This window comes from Apteryx mantelli, chromosome 24, assembly GCF_036417845.1.
Source record: "Apteryx mantelli isolate bAptMan1 chromosome 24, bAptMan1.hap1, whole genome shotgun sequence".
NCBI classification, from domain to species: Eukaryota; Metazoa; Chordata; class Aves; order Apterygiformes; family Apterygidae; genus Apteryx; species Apteryx mantelli.
Window position 1 is genome coordinate 1,939,222 of NC_090001.1, and position 16,473 is coordinate 1,955,694.

Sequence of the window (16,473 nt, forward strand, 5' to 3'; positions counted from 1 at the left end):
CAACAAAACGTTGACAAACACCCCTTGGCATTTCTGTCCAGATTGTTTAAGCAAATTAGAATGTTTGGGGGAGGGATTGACCCAGAGGCAGAGGCTAACAGACTCCTAGTGGTTTCTACTTATGTAGACAAAACATCTCCAGATATGAAAAAAATATTTCTCTTTGCATGTTCCCGATTGGCCAGGAAAATGCATGGACGAAATAGTGTGCTTGGCTACCTTTGCATATAATGGAAGGGAGGAGAAAAATGCTAAGGAGAAGCAGCGACAGAGAAAAGAGGAGGTCAGTATGCTGGCGGCAGTCCTGAGAGATGGAATTGCAGGGAACAGGGGTAGAGGCCGAGGAAGACTTGGGAGAGAAAGGTGGAGTCCGAATGTACGAGACAGGCAAGCAGGATTGAGAGGACCCTGCCATTATTGTGGGGAGCAAGGTTAGTGTTAGGTTAGGTCCTGTCATTCCACAGGAGGCAGATAGCAGTATCCCGAGACAGAGAGACTATTATCTAAATGCAGGCATTCTATGAACCTGTGAATCTCCCTATAATCCCCCAATTTTAGCAGTTAAAAAGAATAGGTGAGATTCCGATGGTGACCCGGACTATCGATTTGTACAAGACTTGAGAGCTATTAATCAATATGTAATTGCTCCTCACCCAGTGCTTCCTGACCCTTCGATTGTATTGTTGCAAATACCCCACTGGGCCGCGTGTTTCACTGTGACTGACCGAATGGCAGCCTTTTTCAGTATACCGATAGCTGAAGATAGTCCAGAACTCTTTGCCTTTACCTGGAAAGGACAGCAGCTAAACTGGACTTGACTGCCACAGGGTTTTCACAGAATCACAGAATGGTGGGAAGGGACCTCAGGAGATCATCTAGTCCAACCCTCCTCCTCAAGCAGGGTAACCTAGAGCACGTTGCACAGGATTGCATCCAGATGGGTTTTGAATATCTCCGGAGAAGGAGACTCCACAGCCTCTCTGGGCAACCTGTTCCAGTGCTCTGTCACCCTCACAGTAAACAAGTTTTTCCTCATGTTCAGATGAAAGTGTCTGTGTTTCAGTTTGTGCCCGTTGCCTCGCGTCCTGTTGCTGGGCACCACTGAAAAGAGTCTGGCTCCATCCTCTCGACACCCTCCCTTCAGATACTTGTACACATTGATAAGATCTCCTCTCAGCCTTCTCTTCTCCAGGCTAAACAGGCCCAGCTCTCTCAGCCTTTCTTCATAGGAGAGATGCTCCCGTCCCCTAATCATCTTAGGAGCCCTCCTCTGGACTCTTTCCAGTAGTGCCACATCCCTCTTGTACTGGGGAGCCCAGGACTGGACGCAGTACTGCAGATGTGGCCTCAGCAGGGCTGAGGAGAGGGGGAGGATCACCGCCCTCCACCTGCTGGCAACACTCTTCCTCATGCCCACCAGGATACCTTTGGCCTCCTTGGCCACAAGGACACATTGCTGCCTCATGGTTGACTTGTTGTCCACCAGCACTCCCAGGTCCTTCTCTTCAGAGCTGCTTTCCAGCAGGTCAACCCCCAGCCTGTACTGGTGCAGGGGGTTATTCCTCCCTAGGTGAACGACCCTGCACTTGCCTTTGTTGAACTTCATGAGGTTCCTCTCTGCCTTCCTCTCCAGCCTGTCCAGGTCTCTCTGAATGGCAGCACAGCCCTCTGGGGTATCGGCCATTCCTCCCAGTTTTGTATCACCAGCAAACTTGCTGAGGGTGCACTCTGTGCCTTCATGCAGGTCATTGATGAAGAAGTTGAACCAGACTAGACCCAGTCCTGACCCCTGGGGGACACCGCTAGCTACAGGCCTCCAACTAGACTCTGTGCCACTGATCACAACTCTCTGAGCTCTGCCATTCAGCCAGTTCTCAATCCACCTCACTGTCCACTCATCTAGCCCACACTTCCTGAGCTTGTCTATGAGGATCCAGCTGCACCCAGGCTCATCCGAGGAGGAGTCTGGAAAGGAAGAGTTTCCGGTCTGAGCCTTGTGACTCAACAGGAGGGTCCCCTTTGCACACACACTTTTAGACATAAACCGTTGACCAATCTGGGACTAAGATTGGATCCAGCCGCACCTAGGCTCCTCTCTGAGGGAGTTCAGAAAGCAAGGGAGTCCTTTCTGAACCTCATGACTGAATGGGAGGGTCTCCATTGCATGTGCATCTGGCCATGTCCTTCATGCAGTAAATAACTGAGTGAACCTTGCCAATTGAACCTCGTGAAATCATTCTTATTTATGATTGAACTTTGTTAAGTCGCTATCTTACCGCAATAAACATAGTGCTGCTTCCCCCTCACGAGTGAAGAGCATCACTCCTCTGCGACAAGCCCCCAAAGGCAGGACCACCATTTCAGTGACTTTATAAAAGAAACAATCAAGGCAGCAATGTTTTCTGCTTTCCCTTCTGTACTAGGACCTGATTTTCCTCTCCCTCTTTCCTTTCAACAAATTCAGTATCCCACATGCCTAGAGGCACATTTGGCACACAGCACATGCCTTTCCAGGTCCTTCGTGCCTGTTTAAAATAGAACCAAAAGTAACTTATTCCTTCAGGTCTACAAGTGCTGTGCCAGGGAGCACAGCGAGGGCCAGCTGCTCCCTAAGGGACAGGGAAGTGGGAGCTGAGCATGGTAACACGGTCAGGAGGGCAGGTACCTCACCAGGCAGGGTCCCATCCCATGGTCCCCAAGTGAGTTTAGCAGGGCAGCCGGGGGTTGAAGCGGGGGTCACCTGAGAGTCCAGATCTCCAGCCACACTTTTGGTGATGAGGCAGGTGTGAGGTCAAGTCGGGCCATCAATCCAAAGGTCAGGGTCAGGATCAGATCCAGTGATGGTAACCAGGGTGAGACAGAGCCCAGTGATCATCCGGCAGGTCCATAGTGATGAGACAGGTCTGAGATCAAGCCAGGAAGTCAGCACGAGTCTGGGTCCAGATCAGTGGGGTCCGTAGCCAAGCACAGACATGACTGGGGCTGTGCTGGAGAGCAGCGTTAGGTCAACATGGCTCAGAGAGGGACTTAAGCCCAGTGCTGAGCTGAGATGGGGCTCCTGGGCCCATGGACACAGGGTGTGGGGCTGCTCAGGGCCATTAAGGCCTAATTATGGGGTTCTGGGCATATAGACAATGAGGAGGGTGCTGTAGAAAACAGTGATGATGCTGTGGTAGAGGAGCAGGCGGAGAAGGCCTTTAACGTGCCTTGTTCTGTCCAAGAAGCCAGCTGCAAGAGCAACTCTGGGAAGGGGCACGTCAGAGGCACATCAAAGGCAGATGTGTATGCAGGACAGCCAGGAACCACGTCACCCAGGTGCTTTCATCATAGGCAAACAGAGCCAAAGGAAGGCGAGATGTTCTGGGATTTTCTCCCTGTTCTAGAAACTGCTGCATTTTGCTGGAGTCATCTGCAAAATCGCAGTGAGCCCACTAGAAGTAAGAATCATCACCAAGCCTAAAAACCACTGCCTGAAAGAAGGGCCACAGGGCTAGAATCCTTCATGTGTCTTCATTTTCAGACAGTACATCTCTGTCTCATGGTTGCACAGTGTCTTTGTTCTGGGTGGAGGGATGCAGAAAAATCCATTTTGGCCTTGCTCTTCTCTCAGGGGTCGGGTTGAAGCAGCAGTGTGGCCAGGGCCCTGTCATACACTACTGGCAGGATTTAGTTACCTGCACACAAGTCCCGGTGCCCTCTGGACCCCCTGTAGCAACCAGGGGCTGCAAGACATGACACAAGCCCTGCTGCTCTCAGGATCTCAATGGAGTGGCCCACTCATGGGTGTCTATTGCTGCTGGCAGTGTCCTTGGCAACTGACTCAACTCTTTACTAATGGACATATGGAGACACTTAAGACAGGACTCATTTGCTAAAAGGTAAGTGCCTGCTTTCATTTTTGGTGCTAAAGGTGGGAATCTGTGCGGTCCTCTAGCAGTACCTCCAGAAGGTGACATTTATCAGTCCTTCCAGCCCTGCTTGCTGTCTCAGATGCCACAGAGTGCTTTGAATGCCCGTATGTAAATCGTGCCATCCAGCCCTTCTGTCGTAGCCTCCCCAAGATTGGTAAAATGACTCCCAGGCTGAAACATAAACCTCTGTGGATGAATGTGTTACCACCGCCTAAGCTTCCTGAAGACAGTTTTGAAGACACGAATACTATTCGATTTTGGGTGCCTAGGAAATTTGTGAACGTTTGGTCTTGCAAGAGAGGTCCAGTAATCGAGTGATGAGGGTTTCAGGGTGCTAGAAGTTGCTGGATCCAGTAGCCTGGCGGAGGTGAGGCTGCCCCGGTACCCTGTGCTCAGTAGGCACCCACGCGCACATGCACACAGTGCACATGTACACTCATACACCGCCGGCCACAGAAGAGCAAAGACAGAAACACTCAACACTCATGCGAGCACAAAGAGCACCAGCAGCCTCATCCTGTTCCCATCTCTGGCTGATCAGGAGGAAAGGCGGTAAATGGAAAATATATACCCATACATACATGTAGACCGTATGGATCTCTCCTGTAGCTGGTCGTAGATGCTCGGTCTGTCCAGGAGCTGGGCCCTGGATCCCCCTGTCTCCCCAGCTGCCTCACGTGCACACAAACACACACACAAATGGGTCTCTCTGGTGCAAAATCTCAGAAAGCAGTCTGTTTCCATGTGATCAGTTCCTTTCACCCTCTTTTTCCCTCGGTGTTCTCATGCTTGTAGCCCCTCAAAACACCTTCATCCTTCCCTTTTCCCTCCTTTGGTCCTTCCCTAAACATCCCATGGAAAGCCTTGCACAATCCCAAAATGGTCTTCCCAGCATCTCATAATAAGCCTCCTTCCCCTCTAGGCAGGAACTGCCCTCCTCAGTCTGCAAGGCCATCCTGAGAGGCTCTGCCGTTGACCAATCTGGGCTAGTCTCACACATGGACTTCTTGGATCCATGTCTGAATGGATGTTGGATCTGGTTCTGAATGAATGTTTCTCCCCTGAACTGTTCCATTATTTCACTGAAAACAGGGTGATTTATGTCCTAGAAATGCCAATCCTTCATCTGTCTTTCTTACAGAAGTGTGGGGGTTTAGGCCAGATTAAAATGCTGTGTGGGATATGTGTGAAAATGAGCAGGCCAAGCGCATCCCATCTGACCATGACCAAGTCCTGAGGACATCAACCCCACAGTGCATTTCCTTGCGCTGACCATGCCTGATATGGGCCATAGCATCTGCGCGTCTATCTTGATGACCCACTAAGTCCTTTCCATTCTAGGCCTGTGTTATCCCCAGAAGGATGTGTCACACATTCAAGATCCAAGATCTGAAAGGAATTAAAGCGATGGAAATGCAAGCCAGCCAGACAACAACACTATTTCAAAGTTTTAACCGCAACAAACATATCAAGCAACAATTGCATGCTGAGATTAAACACATCCTGGAGGATTTTCTTGTACATCATCTGAAGGATGCCTAGGGACTCTTTAGATACATCCATTGATTTGGAGGGTGTTTTGGATACTCTCCAGCATGCTGCAATTACAGTATAGCGATCTTTCAGAGAGTGGAAGTAGCGTTACATCAAGCCAGACATCGAACATCTCAGATCATGGTCTAGGCTCACGTTGCCCTGCTCAGAGAGACAAAGGGAGAGTCTGGAAGATGATCCATCTCCTTCCAAGGGAGACACTGAAATAAGCCCAGTTAATCAGCCTGGCTCCCTTTTCTGACAGTGCTCAGAAAGTCAGTTCAAAAAAAAGATGTCTTAGATCCTTGCTCTTCCCTGATCCCCTTCCCTAAACATTCCTTAGAAACTTGTATAGTCCCACAAGTGCCCCTTGAATAGCCAAAATCTTCATGTCTTCTTTCCCCCTTCTTATCAGTTGCAAAGTCCAGGGAGGACCTCTCCAAAGCTGCGCCTGTAGTTTCTTCACGGACCACCAATGAGTGACCAGAGACTTTTGAGCTTGCCATTGTTTCTGTTATCCCTTGTCTATCAAGTTTGTGTCACTGCGTGTTTTGTTAAGTGCTTCCCTCTTTGCTTATTATCCCTTTTGCCCTGAAAAGACCCATGCTCAGATAACCTTAATGTAGCAGATGCTCTCAAATGCCATGAACTCTTACATCAGCCAGACAGGCGTACTGACTAGTAGCTTGTTGACCCAGGACTGCTCCCTTTCTTCACCCCTCCTCTCCATTTTCCCATTCTTGATTCACCTTGATCTCTTCCTTTCCCTGCCTTTGGCCCTTCACCTGAACATCCCAGCGTAAGCGTTGTGCACTCCCACAATCCCCATCAAAAAAACATCTCAGATCAAGTTCTACACAGTCTCACAAACCCCGTACAATATCCCACAAGGAATTTGCTCTTCCCAGGAGACCCTGGATAATTTTCTCTCCTTGTGATCAGCTACAGAGTAGTGCTTGGCCCTTTGCAGGGCTGCACTGGGAAGGCTCCCTCAGTGCCCATCCTTCATTGACCCCAGAGCTCTGGTCTCTGTTCTCTACTGCCCGATACTCTGGAGAGCTGGGTTGCTACTCAAGGGGACCTAAACACACTGCAGATTTGGGCTGGCAGGAGCCTCCTGAAATTCAGCCAAGGAAAGGGCAGAGTCCTGGACCTGGGCTGGAACAACCCCAACAGCCCCATGCAAAAGACGGCCTAGGTGCTGACTGGTGAGAGAGCAGCTTTGCAGGAGAGGACCTGGGGCTCTTCGTGAGGAAGCTGAAGAGGAGTCAGTAATGTGCCCCGGTGGAAAACACCATCAACCGAGATGTGACTCCCAAGGCCCCCTACTGCAGACAGAAAAAGGAGTTGAGATCCGTGGGGAACCTGACCCCTAAGCCACGAATTTGCCCTCACTAGAGAAAAAAGATGACAAGGTTGCAAAATTTCCCACCGGTAGCAACACTACTTTATTGTCTTTATTTACACAATAGTGCACAACTGCTATGAGCTCTGGGTGAAAGCCAGAGCTTTACTGAGCGCTTTTCTGAGGGCCTCCCTGACCTCCCTGTTCCGCAGGCTGTAGATGAGGGGATTGACCAAGGGCGTGAGGACGGTGTAGAAAAAGGAGAACACTTTGTTGAGCTGCCTTAGCTGGGGGGTTCTGGGCAGCATGTAGACAATGATGAGGGTGCCATAGAAAACAGTGACAACGGTGAGGTGAGAGGAGCAGGTGGAGAAGGCCTTCTGCCTGCCCACGCTGGATGGGATCCTCAGGATGGCAGCTATGATGCACATGTAGGAGGCCAGCGTGAACAGAAAGGGGAGGACCACATCCAGGAAGCCGAATATGAAAGCAACGAGCCTGACCTTCCTGGTGTCACTGCAGGCAAGCTCCAGCAATGGGGTAAGATCACAGAAGAAGTGGTCTATTGCCTCGGGGCCACAAAACTTCAGCTGCGCCAAGAAAGGAGTCACTGCTGTAGGGATAAGGAATCCCATTAGCCAAGACCCAGCCGCCATCTGGAAACAGACCTTCCAGGTCATGAGACTGGCATAGAGCAAGGGCTGGCATATGGCCAAGTACCGATCGTAGGACATCATGGCCAGCAGGTAACACTCTGCAGCTGCAAAACCGCCAAAGAAATAGAACTGAGCAATACAGCCATGAACAGAGATGGTCTTGTTCTCGGTCAGGAGGCTGGCCAGCAGTTGAGGCAGGATGGTGGAGCTGTAGCAGGTCTCCAAGGAGGACAGATTGCCCAGGAAGAAGTACATGGGGGTATGAAGATGCCGGTCTGCAACCACCAGCACAACGATGAGGATATTCCCAACCACACACATCAAGTAGATCATGAGCGAGAGGAGGAAGAGTGGTCTCTGGAGTGCTGGGATATTCCCCATTCCCAGCAGGAGGAACTCCATCGGTGTTGTCCCATTGTCCCATTCCCATTTCTCCATCAGCATCATAGATCTGTCTTTCTTTTTCCTGCTTTCAAGAAGGAGGCCTGTAAAAAAAGAATATTTCTTTCTGTATTAAAACATGGGAAGAAAGTTTTTGCCAGAAGAATAGTCACGCGATTCTGCACTCAGCAAAAAACAAAACAAAACAAAAATACCCTAAAGAATAGTTGAGGTTGGAAGGGACCTATGCAGACCATCTGGTCTAATCCCCCTGCTCAAGCAGTCAGCTACAGCAGGTTGCCCAGGACCATGTCCAGTCAGGTACTGAGTATCTTCAAGGATGGAGATTCCACCGCTTCTCTAGGCCACCTGTTCCAGTGTTCAACCACCCCCACAGTGAAGAAGTTTTCTTATGTTCAGATGGAATTTCCTGTGTTTCTGTTCGTGTCCATTGCCTCTCATCCTGGCATTGGGCACCAGTGAGCAGAATCTGGCCCTGTCCTCTTTACACCCTCCCTTCAGATATTTATACACATTGATAAACTCCCCCCTAAGTCTTCTCTTCACCAGGCTGAACAGTCCCAGCTCTCCCAGCCTCTCCTCGTATTAGAGATACTCCAGTAATCACAATCATCTTTGTGGCCCTTTGCTGGACTTGCTCCAGAAAGTCCATGTCTTGTACCTGGGAGCCAGAACTGGACACAGTACTCCAGATGAGACCTCACCAGAGCTGAGCAGAGGGGAAGGATCCCCTCCCCTGACCTGCTGGCAATGCTCTCCCTAAAGCAGCCCAGGATACTGTTGACCACCTTTGCCGCAAGGCTGCATGGCTGGTTCATGCTCAACTTGTCCACCAGGACACCCAGGTCCTTCTCTGCAAAGCTGCTCTCCAGCTGGTCAGCCCCCAGAGTGTGCTTGTGCATGGATTTATTTCTCCTCAGGTGCAGGACTTCACACTTCCATTTATTGAACTTCACGAGGTCCCTCTCTGCCCGTTTTTCCAGTCTGTCAAGGTCCCTCTAAATGGCAGCACAATCACCTGGTGTATCAGCCACTCCTCCCAGGTTTGTATCGTTTGAAAATTTGCTGAAGGTACATTCGGTCTCATCACCTAAGTCAATAATGAAGACATTAAACAGTATTGGCCCCAGTGTTGACCCTGGGGGACACCACTAGTGAGTGGCCTCCAGCTGGACTTTGTGCCACTGATCACAACCCTCTGAACCCAGCAGTCCAGCCCGTTTTCAGTCCACCTCATGGTCTACTTATCTAGCCACATTTAATCAGATTGTCTATGAGCATGCTACGGGAGGCAGGGTCAAAAGCCTTACTGAAGCTGAGAAAAACAACAGCCACAGCTGATGGATGAACATCCATTGACATTCCCTTTATTGGCTCCATGGTGAGAAACAGGATTTTCCAGAGGGGAAAACCACTCATCTGAGGAGCATCCCCTTTTGACCACAGGCATGAGCTGCCCCACTGAGTTACTGTCTTTATACTGTGACATTAACAGAGAATGTCCTCCTGCTCGAGCTGAGACAGCCTTGTTTCCCGTGTTCAAAGTTATCCCCTTAGCACCCAGCTGAGATGTCGAGGAAAGAGATCCTTCCGCTCTAAGGCCTGAAACAGATATCTCAGAGAGGGGAAAAAGGAAATCCCACTCCCAAAAGGACTCCTCAGGTGAAAGCATATCATGCCAGACACCTTTTCTCCTTGCACAAAAAGAATCAGCCCTGCAAAGGCAGAGTGGTCCTGGCTCTCTGTAGCTCTTTTTGGAGGAGAAAAGATTGTTCCTAGACAGCCCAGCTTTTTACACGGACATAGCTCCGATCAAGGGTTTCAAGCAGAGATGTACAAAGGACTTCACAGTGGACTGTCTCAGTCGATAGCTAGAATCTGCTCATTGGAGCCTCTCTGGGGAGAAAAGTGAGAAGAAGAAACTTTTTGCAGGGAGCAAGGGAAAAGCACAGGGAAGATCATTGGCTTGACATCTTTTCCTCCTCAGCGGTGGTTCCGGAGGGTTCAGGGGCTGCCTGCCTGAACACCGCAGCCCAGCAGCTGGACCTCAGCATGGACAGCTGTGCTCATGGGGCTCCCTGCTCAGCACTGCTGGGCACTGGCAGGGGGGGCCCCAGTGTGCTGGGGTGAGGGGGACAGGAGCAAGGTCAGAGGCCTGGCAATGCCCAGGACATGCCTGAATGCCTGGTCACGGAAAGTCTGTGCCTGAGACACACAGCCCTCTGCCCAGTGCCCCTCCTGGGGGGGTTCACAAAAACAGGGAAGGAGAAAATCATTTCCCTGATGATTCCCTTCAGCTGCCATTAGACCTATTACAGTGACTTAGAGACACCAAAGGCAGACACCCAGCTTGCCTAGAGAGTTCCCGGGAGGGATGAGTCCCTCCAAACAGCCACACTCCCCCAAACTGACTTTACACTCACCTTCTCAACTGGGATGAATTGCTTCTGCAGGTGATAATGACAGCGTTAGGAGAGGTCCCCAGCATTGCTACAGAATGGCTGACATCCCCAAGCCTCTGCCTGGGTACGTGAGAGTCAGTGCTGAAAAATCTGAGAGTCTCACACCAAAATTACAGGTCTTTGAATGACGGAGAGAAGAAAGATAGACAAGAGACAGAGACAGAAAAACAGGGAGACAGAGAGGCAGCAGAAGGGAAACAGAGATCGAGAGCAAAAGAGACACAGAGAAGGAGAGAAAATGATAGATGGAAGGAGAGTAGGAAAGACTCCCTGCCCAGACTGTTCCTCCATCCCGGCTGAGGTGGGTTAATGCCCCGGGGTTGGCTCCAACACACCAGCAGCCCAGCTGTAAGTCAGCATCCCCAGTCCCGCCCCAGGATCTCTGCTCTGCAGTGCCAGGGACTCGGGTGCGGGGGGAGTCTGGGGGAAGGAGGGAGCTGGGTGGGGAGACAAGAAGGAAAGGACAGGACTAAAACTGTGGTCTCACTCGCAAACTTTCCCTTTGCAAACACCCAGCAGCAAAATAAATAGCACCCTGACTTGTCTCAGGACATCTAGCACCAACCTCCAACCGTCGGCACGCAGGGGTGACCTCTGCGCTGATGGTGCCTCAGAATGGCGATCAAGGTCGGGGTCCCACCCTCTGCAACTTCCCCATCACATCCTTGTCTTCCCTGAACTCTCTGCAAACCCCAAACCAAGGCTCAGGCATTGTTCTGCCATTGCCATCTTCTTCCAGCTGTTCCTGCAGGGAGACCCCAGAAGTACCAGAGTGTCCTGAGGTTCATAGCAGAAACGAATCTTTGAAGGTTCCTGCCACAGCTCAGCTCTCCCCAGGGATTGCAGAGAGTGAGCAATGCATAATTGGCTCTCAAAGGAGACTGGAACCTCTGATTTGGTGAGAACTTTGTAAATTCCTCCGGCGAGGCTTCCTTTCTTCATACTTCTGGGTCATTTCAACTCTGGGTCATGCTCTTTTGAAAAGGAACTGAAGAAGGCAGTGCTAGGACTCCTCCAGTCTCATGAAGCAGAACCAGGGGAGATGCCATGACATGGGATTCCCTTCCCCTCCCTGCAGACAACTGTCTATTCACTGACTCTCTCAGGTTTAGAGAGCCCTGATCGCCTGACTTGGTCCCTCCAGCCTCCCGCAATGGTCAGCAGGCAGGAAGAGGCTGAGCCACAGGCATTTCCTCCCAGCCATGGAGACTTGCCCTGGGCAATGGGGTGAGTCCCCCTGGGGTGCCAGGCTCTGTCTCTCCCCGAGGGGAGAGAGCCCCCTAACCTGTCTCCGAGGCACAGGGGCCTGGCGTGTTGGGGGTTGAAAGGATCAGAGCTACTGACATGTCCTCCTGGTTCAGGCCCATCTCTCCTTCCTGGAAGGTGCCCAGGGGCCTCCTTTGCTCCTGTTGTGGCACAAACGTAAGCTGCAGGAGGTCTGATTCCTCTTAATCATGTTGGACTTGCGTGTCATGAGATGCAGTCTCTTCAGCCACTGCTCTGGCTGGAAGGGGAGGGGAACGTGGACCCATGGATGCAGATATTTGTGCTGTGGCTTCTAAGGACAAGAGACATTTGCCTCAGTGGGAGGATTGGGGGGGTTTTATGAGAATCACAGTCATTTCAGTATAAGTGCCAACACAGGTGTGCGCACTGGAGCTTGACGCATGCTCTCCTCATCCCTTCAGGAGTGCTGATGTGCAGGAGACCTTTCCCTCTCCCTAGCCCTTGTAGTGTGTCTCTGGCCTCCAGCTGCCTTTTGGGAAGTCTGGGAATCACCTTGAAGCTCCGTGTCACATCTCCACACTCTCTCAGCCTTTCTCTAGTACCCACGAGTGTCAGAAATGGTCACAGAAACATGTATCATAAAATCGAATAATAATTTGTGTTGGAAGGGACATCCAGATGTCCATAGTCCCACCTGCTGCTCCAGGAAGGGTCAGGTTGACGTCAGACTATGTCGCTCAGAGCTTTATCCCATAAAGCCTTGAAAACCTCCAAGGATGGAGACTGCACAACCTCTCTGGGCAACCTCTTCCAATGCTTAACTACCCTCCTGGTGAAACAAATGCTACCTCTGCCCAATCTGAACCACTCTCCTTTCAACTTCTGCTTGTTGTCTCTTGTCCACCCACAGTGCGCTACTGTGAAGGGCCTGGCTCTAACACCATTATAACCACATCATAGGTATTGGGAAGCTTCAATTACTGTCCTCAAAGTCATCTTTTCTCCAGGCTGAACAAGCCCTCTTCCTTCACCTCTCCTCACAGGGCAAGTGCTGTAACCCCTCGAGCTTCTTCATGACCCTCTACTGAACTCACTCCAGTTTCACAGAATCACAGAATCACTGAGGTTGGAAGGGACCTCTGGAGATCATCTAGTCCAACCCCTCTGCTCCACCAGGGTCACCTAGAGCACATTGCACAGGATTGCATCCAGGCGCATTTTGAATATCTCCAGAGAAGGAGACTCCACCACCTCTCGGGGCAACCTGTTCCAGTGCTCTGTCACCCTCACAGTGAAAAAGTTTTTCCTCATGTTAAGATGGAAGTGTCTGTGTTTCAGTTTGTGCCCATTGCCTCGCGTCCTGTCGCTTGGCACCACTGAAAAGAGTCTGGCCCCATCCTCTCGACACCCTCCCTTCAGATACTTATACACATTGATAAGATCTCCTCTCAGCCTTCTCTTCTCCAAGCTAAACAGGCCAAGCTCTCTCAGCCTTTCCTCATAAGAGAGATGCTCCAGTCCCCTAATCATCTTTGTGGCCCTTCGCTGCACTTGCTCCAGTAGTGCCACATCCCTCTTGTACTGGGGAGCCCAGAACTGGACGCAGTACTCCAGATGTGGCCTCACCAGGGCTGAGTAGAGGGGGAGAATCACTTCCCTCGACCTGCTGGCAACACTCTTTCTGATGCACCCCAGGATACCATTGGCCTTCTTGGCCACAAGGGCACATTGCTGCCTCATGCTTAACTTGGTGTCCACCAGCACTCCCAGGTCCTTCTCAGCACAGCTGCTTTCCAGCAGGTCAACCCCCAACCTATACTGCTGCATGGGGTTATTCCTCCCCAGGTGCAGGACCCTGCACTTCCCTTTGTTGAATTTCATGAGGTTCCTCTCTGCCCACCTCTCCAGCCTGTCCAAGTCTCTCTGAATGGCAGCACAGCCCTCTGGCGTATCGGCCACTCCTCCCAGTTTTGTATCATCAGCAAACTTGCTGAGTGTGCACTCTGTGCCTTCATCCAGGTCATTGATGAAGAAGTTGAACAAGACTGGACCCAGTACTGACCCCTGGGGGACACCGCTAGCTACAGGCCTCCAACTAGACTCTGTACCACTGATCACAACTCTCTGAGCTCTGCCATTCAGCCAGTTCTCAATCCACCTCACTGTCCACTCATCTAACCCACACTTCCTGAGCTTGTCTATGAGGATGCTATGGGAGACAGTGTCAAAAGCCTTGCTGAAGTCTAGGTAGACAACATCCACTGCTCTCCCCTCATCTACCCAGCCAGTCATCCCATCATAGAAGGCTATCAGATTGGTTAAGCATGATTTCCCCTTGGTGAAGCCATGCTGACTATTCCTGATCACCTTCTTTTCCTCCACATGCGTGGAGATGGCTTCCAGGATGAGCTGCTCCATCACCTTTCCAGGGATGGAGGTGAGGCTGACTGGCCTGTAGTTCCCTGGGTCCTCCTTCTTGCCCTTTTTGAAGACTGGGGTGACATTGGCTTTCTTCCAGTCCTCGGGCACCTCTCCTGTTCTCCATGACCTTTCAAAGATGATGGAGAGTGGCTTAGCAATAACATCCGCCAGCTCCCTCAGCACTCGTGGGTGCATCCCATCAGGGCCCATGGATTTGTGGGTGTCAAGTTTGCTTAAATGATCTCTAACCCACTCCTCCTCCACCAAGGGAAAGTCTTCCTCTCTCCAGACTTTCTCTCTTGCCTCCAGGGTCTGGGGCTCCTGAGGGCTGGCCTGAGCAGTAAAGACTGAAGCAAAGAAGGCATTCAGTAACTCTGCCTTCTCTGCATCCTTCGTCACCAGGGCACCCACCCCATTCAGCAAAGGGCCCACGTTTTCCCTAGTCTTCCTCTTGCTGCTGATGTATTTGAAGAAGGGTGCAAACGTTGCTTTCCTCCTGCCACTGGGAAAGGATGCTGTCCAGTTTTCTCAGCATGGTCAGATGCAGCCTGCTGAGTCCCATGGACCTGAGATGTCGAGTTCTAACAGCTGAGTCAATCCTCATGCACTGCCGGATCCCCATCCACAGTTCTCCTTCTTGAACTTTTGCACTAATCACGGAGGTCTTCCTCAGCATTCTGTGTGCCCACTCTCACTACGCCTCCAACTCCATTCAGCAATGGCTCCACTGTTTCCTTTTTCAGCCTTTGACTACTCATGAAGCCACAGAAGGTTTCCTGACAGGCAGCAGGGCCTGTGGCAGGAAGCGCAAATTCAGGTGCCAATGGGCACATGTGCAGAGGGACACACAGCACCCATAGCCATGCATTTAGACCCTTGGACATGTGAGGAGAGCCCCTGGCTCTCCCACTAGCCTTACACCATCAAAACATGGCAGAAGCTTCTCAGCCAGCTGCAGAGCAATGGGGTTGGACCCCTTCATTTCCAAGTAGCTGCGGATGTTTCTCAGCAACATCAGGCTTTCCACACACATGTCCCTGTGAGCACCCTACAGCCACTCCATGATGTCTGGGAGGAGGCTCTGCATTTTCCTTGACTGTGTGAAAGACAACTTCCTTTTGTGAAGCAAGGAAAGACACTCCGGCTGCCAAAAGTGCTGTGGTTGCTGATTTCCCATCAGGGCTCAGTGTCCAGGGCCAGGAATCTGCACACGCCATGGCTTGGCCACAGAGGGTGCAGTGCAGAGAACAAATCTCCAAGTGGGCCCTGATATATGGAGGGCCTCCTCTATACGGAGGAAGGCTGCTGCCTCTAGGCCCAGAAGCAGCTGGCTGCGTTAGCCTGGTCCTGCGTTCTGGCTCATTGTCCCTCTCAGTGGGAATCTGGGCACAGCATTCTCACAATTGATGCCATTTGGAGCTGGCTTGCTTGGTGCTGGGACTGGATCTCTGCCGGGCACAGCCAAGAGATGCCAGCAGTGGGAGCTCTTCCCGGTGGGTGCTGGTGCCTTTTTCCTTGTGCAGCACAGCCAAGCGCCTGGCATGAAAGACTTGGGGCAGCTGAATGGGTCAGCGGGGAGTTGGGAGCAGCCACCGCACCTCCTGATTACCAGCAAAGTCCAAGCCACTGGGTGACCCACCACCTCCTGTCAAGCCCCAGGCTGCCAGCATGGCTTCACTCAGCTGCCTTCCTGGGTCAGCATGACCATCATCGGGGAGGTCTCATGTATCATGCAGGCTCTGCCAGGGTCCCTGTCCCAGGCCTTGCTGCCTGCCCAGGTTTTGCAGGAGCCCTACTCCAGCCCCTAACTTTGCCCCAACCCTAGCCTGGGTTTCCAGCCTGCTGAGCAAGGTCGGCAGATGCAGGGACAGTGTAGGATGGAGATTGCCTGGGCATAGCCAGCCTAGGTGTTTGTGTGCAGAGAGGCACAAGCAGGATTCAGCAGCCCTGTGTGCTGGCAGTCGGAGGTCTGGCACTGGGCATGTTGCATCCATCGGCCCAGGAGAGGTCTCTGCTTGGGGGCACACCGGGAAGGGAGAGGGGACCCAGAGAGGCAGGTGCCAGCCTAGGGCAAGTGAGGCCTCGTCTGGAAACTCACAGGCAGGGGAAGAATGTGGGTGTTGTCCATGTCGGGGCTGGACTGCTTGAGCAGCAGCTGGTCCTCCAGCAAGCTCAGCAGCTCCCGCAGCATGTCCGTCGCAGCCGTGGGCTTAGCCATCATCACCTTCCACATGGTCACAGCAGTGCTGCAGGCCCAGAGCACTCTCTCAGTGGTGCCTCCTTGGCCACAGTGCCATAGCCTGGGCAAGCCCTGGAGGTTCCCGGCTGTGCGGCAGCCCTGCCCCTGCCAATCCCCTCCTCACTGGGAGCCCCAAGAGAGTTCTGCCCAGGCAGGCAGGACATGACCAAGCTGAAGTCCCTTGTGGGGCAGGCAGGGAGCATGGCAGCTGCACTCTGGGGCTGAAGGCATGGACACTTGGTCAGCTCTGGCTCCTGAAGGCCTGCTTGGTGCACCA

General features: G+C 51.9%; 1 protein-coding gene across 1 annotated transcript; it reads right to left on the reverse strand.

Moving 5' to 3' along the window:
- Nucleotides 1–6,926: 6,926 nt before the first annotated feature.
- Nucleotides 6,927–16,190, reverse strand: LOC136994101 (olfactory receptor 5B21-like). The gene is made up of 3 exons (XM_067310354.1): nucleotides 16,056–16,190; nucleotides 8,626–8,845; nucleotides 6,927–7,930 (listed from the first exon to the last, which is right to left on the reverse strand). Exons 1-3 carry the CDS (start codon nucleotides 16,188–16,190, stop codon nucleotides 6,927–6,929), a joined length of 1,359 nt encoding a protein of 452 aa, XP_067166455.1.
- Between the last annotated feature and the right edge of the window lie 283 nt (nucleotides 16,191–16,473).

What these genes read in the sequence shown, in the direction of transcription:
- LOC136994101 (XM_067310354.1), bottom strand. Translation starts at nt 16,190, where the DNA reads ATGTGGAAGGTGATGATGGCTAAGCCCACGGCTGCGACGGACATGCTG. An exon ending in CCCACATTCTTCCCCTGCCT is followed by an intron (nt 8,846 to 16,055) that starts GTGAGTTTCCAG and finishes GCTGCCATTTAG; the next exon opens with AGGGACCTTGACAGACTGGA. An exon ending in TGCGGCAAAGGTGGTCAACA is followed by an intron (nt 7,931 to 8,625) that starts GTATCCTGGGCT and finishes CTTTTTTTACAG; the next exon opens with GCCTCCTTCTTGAAAGCAGG.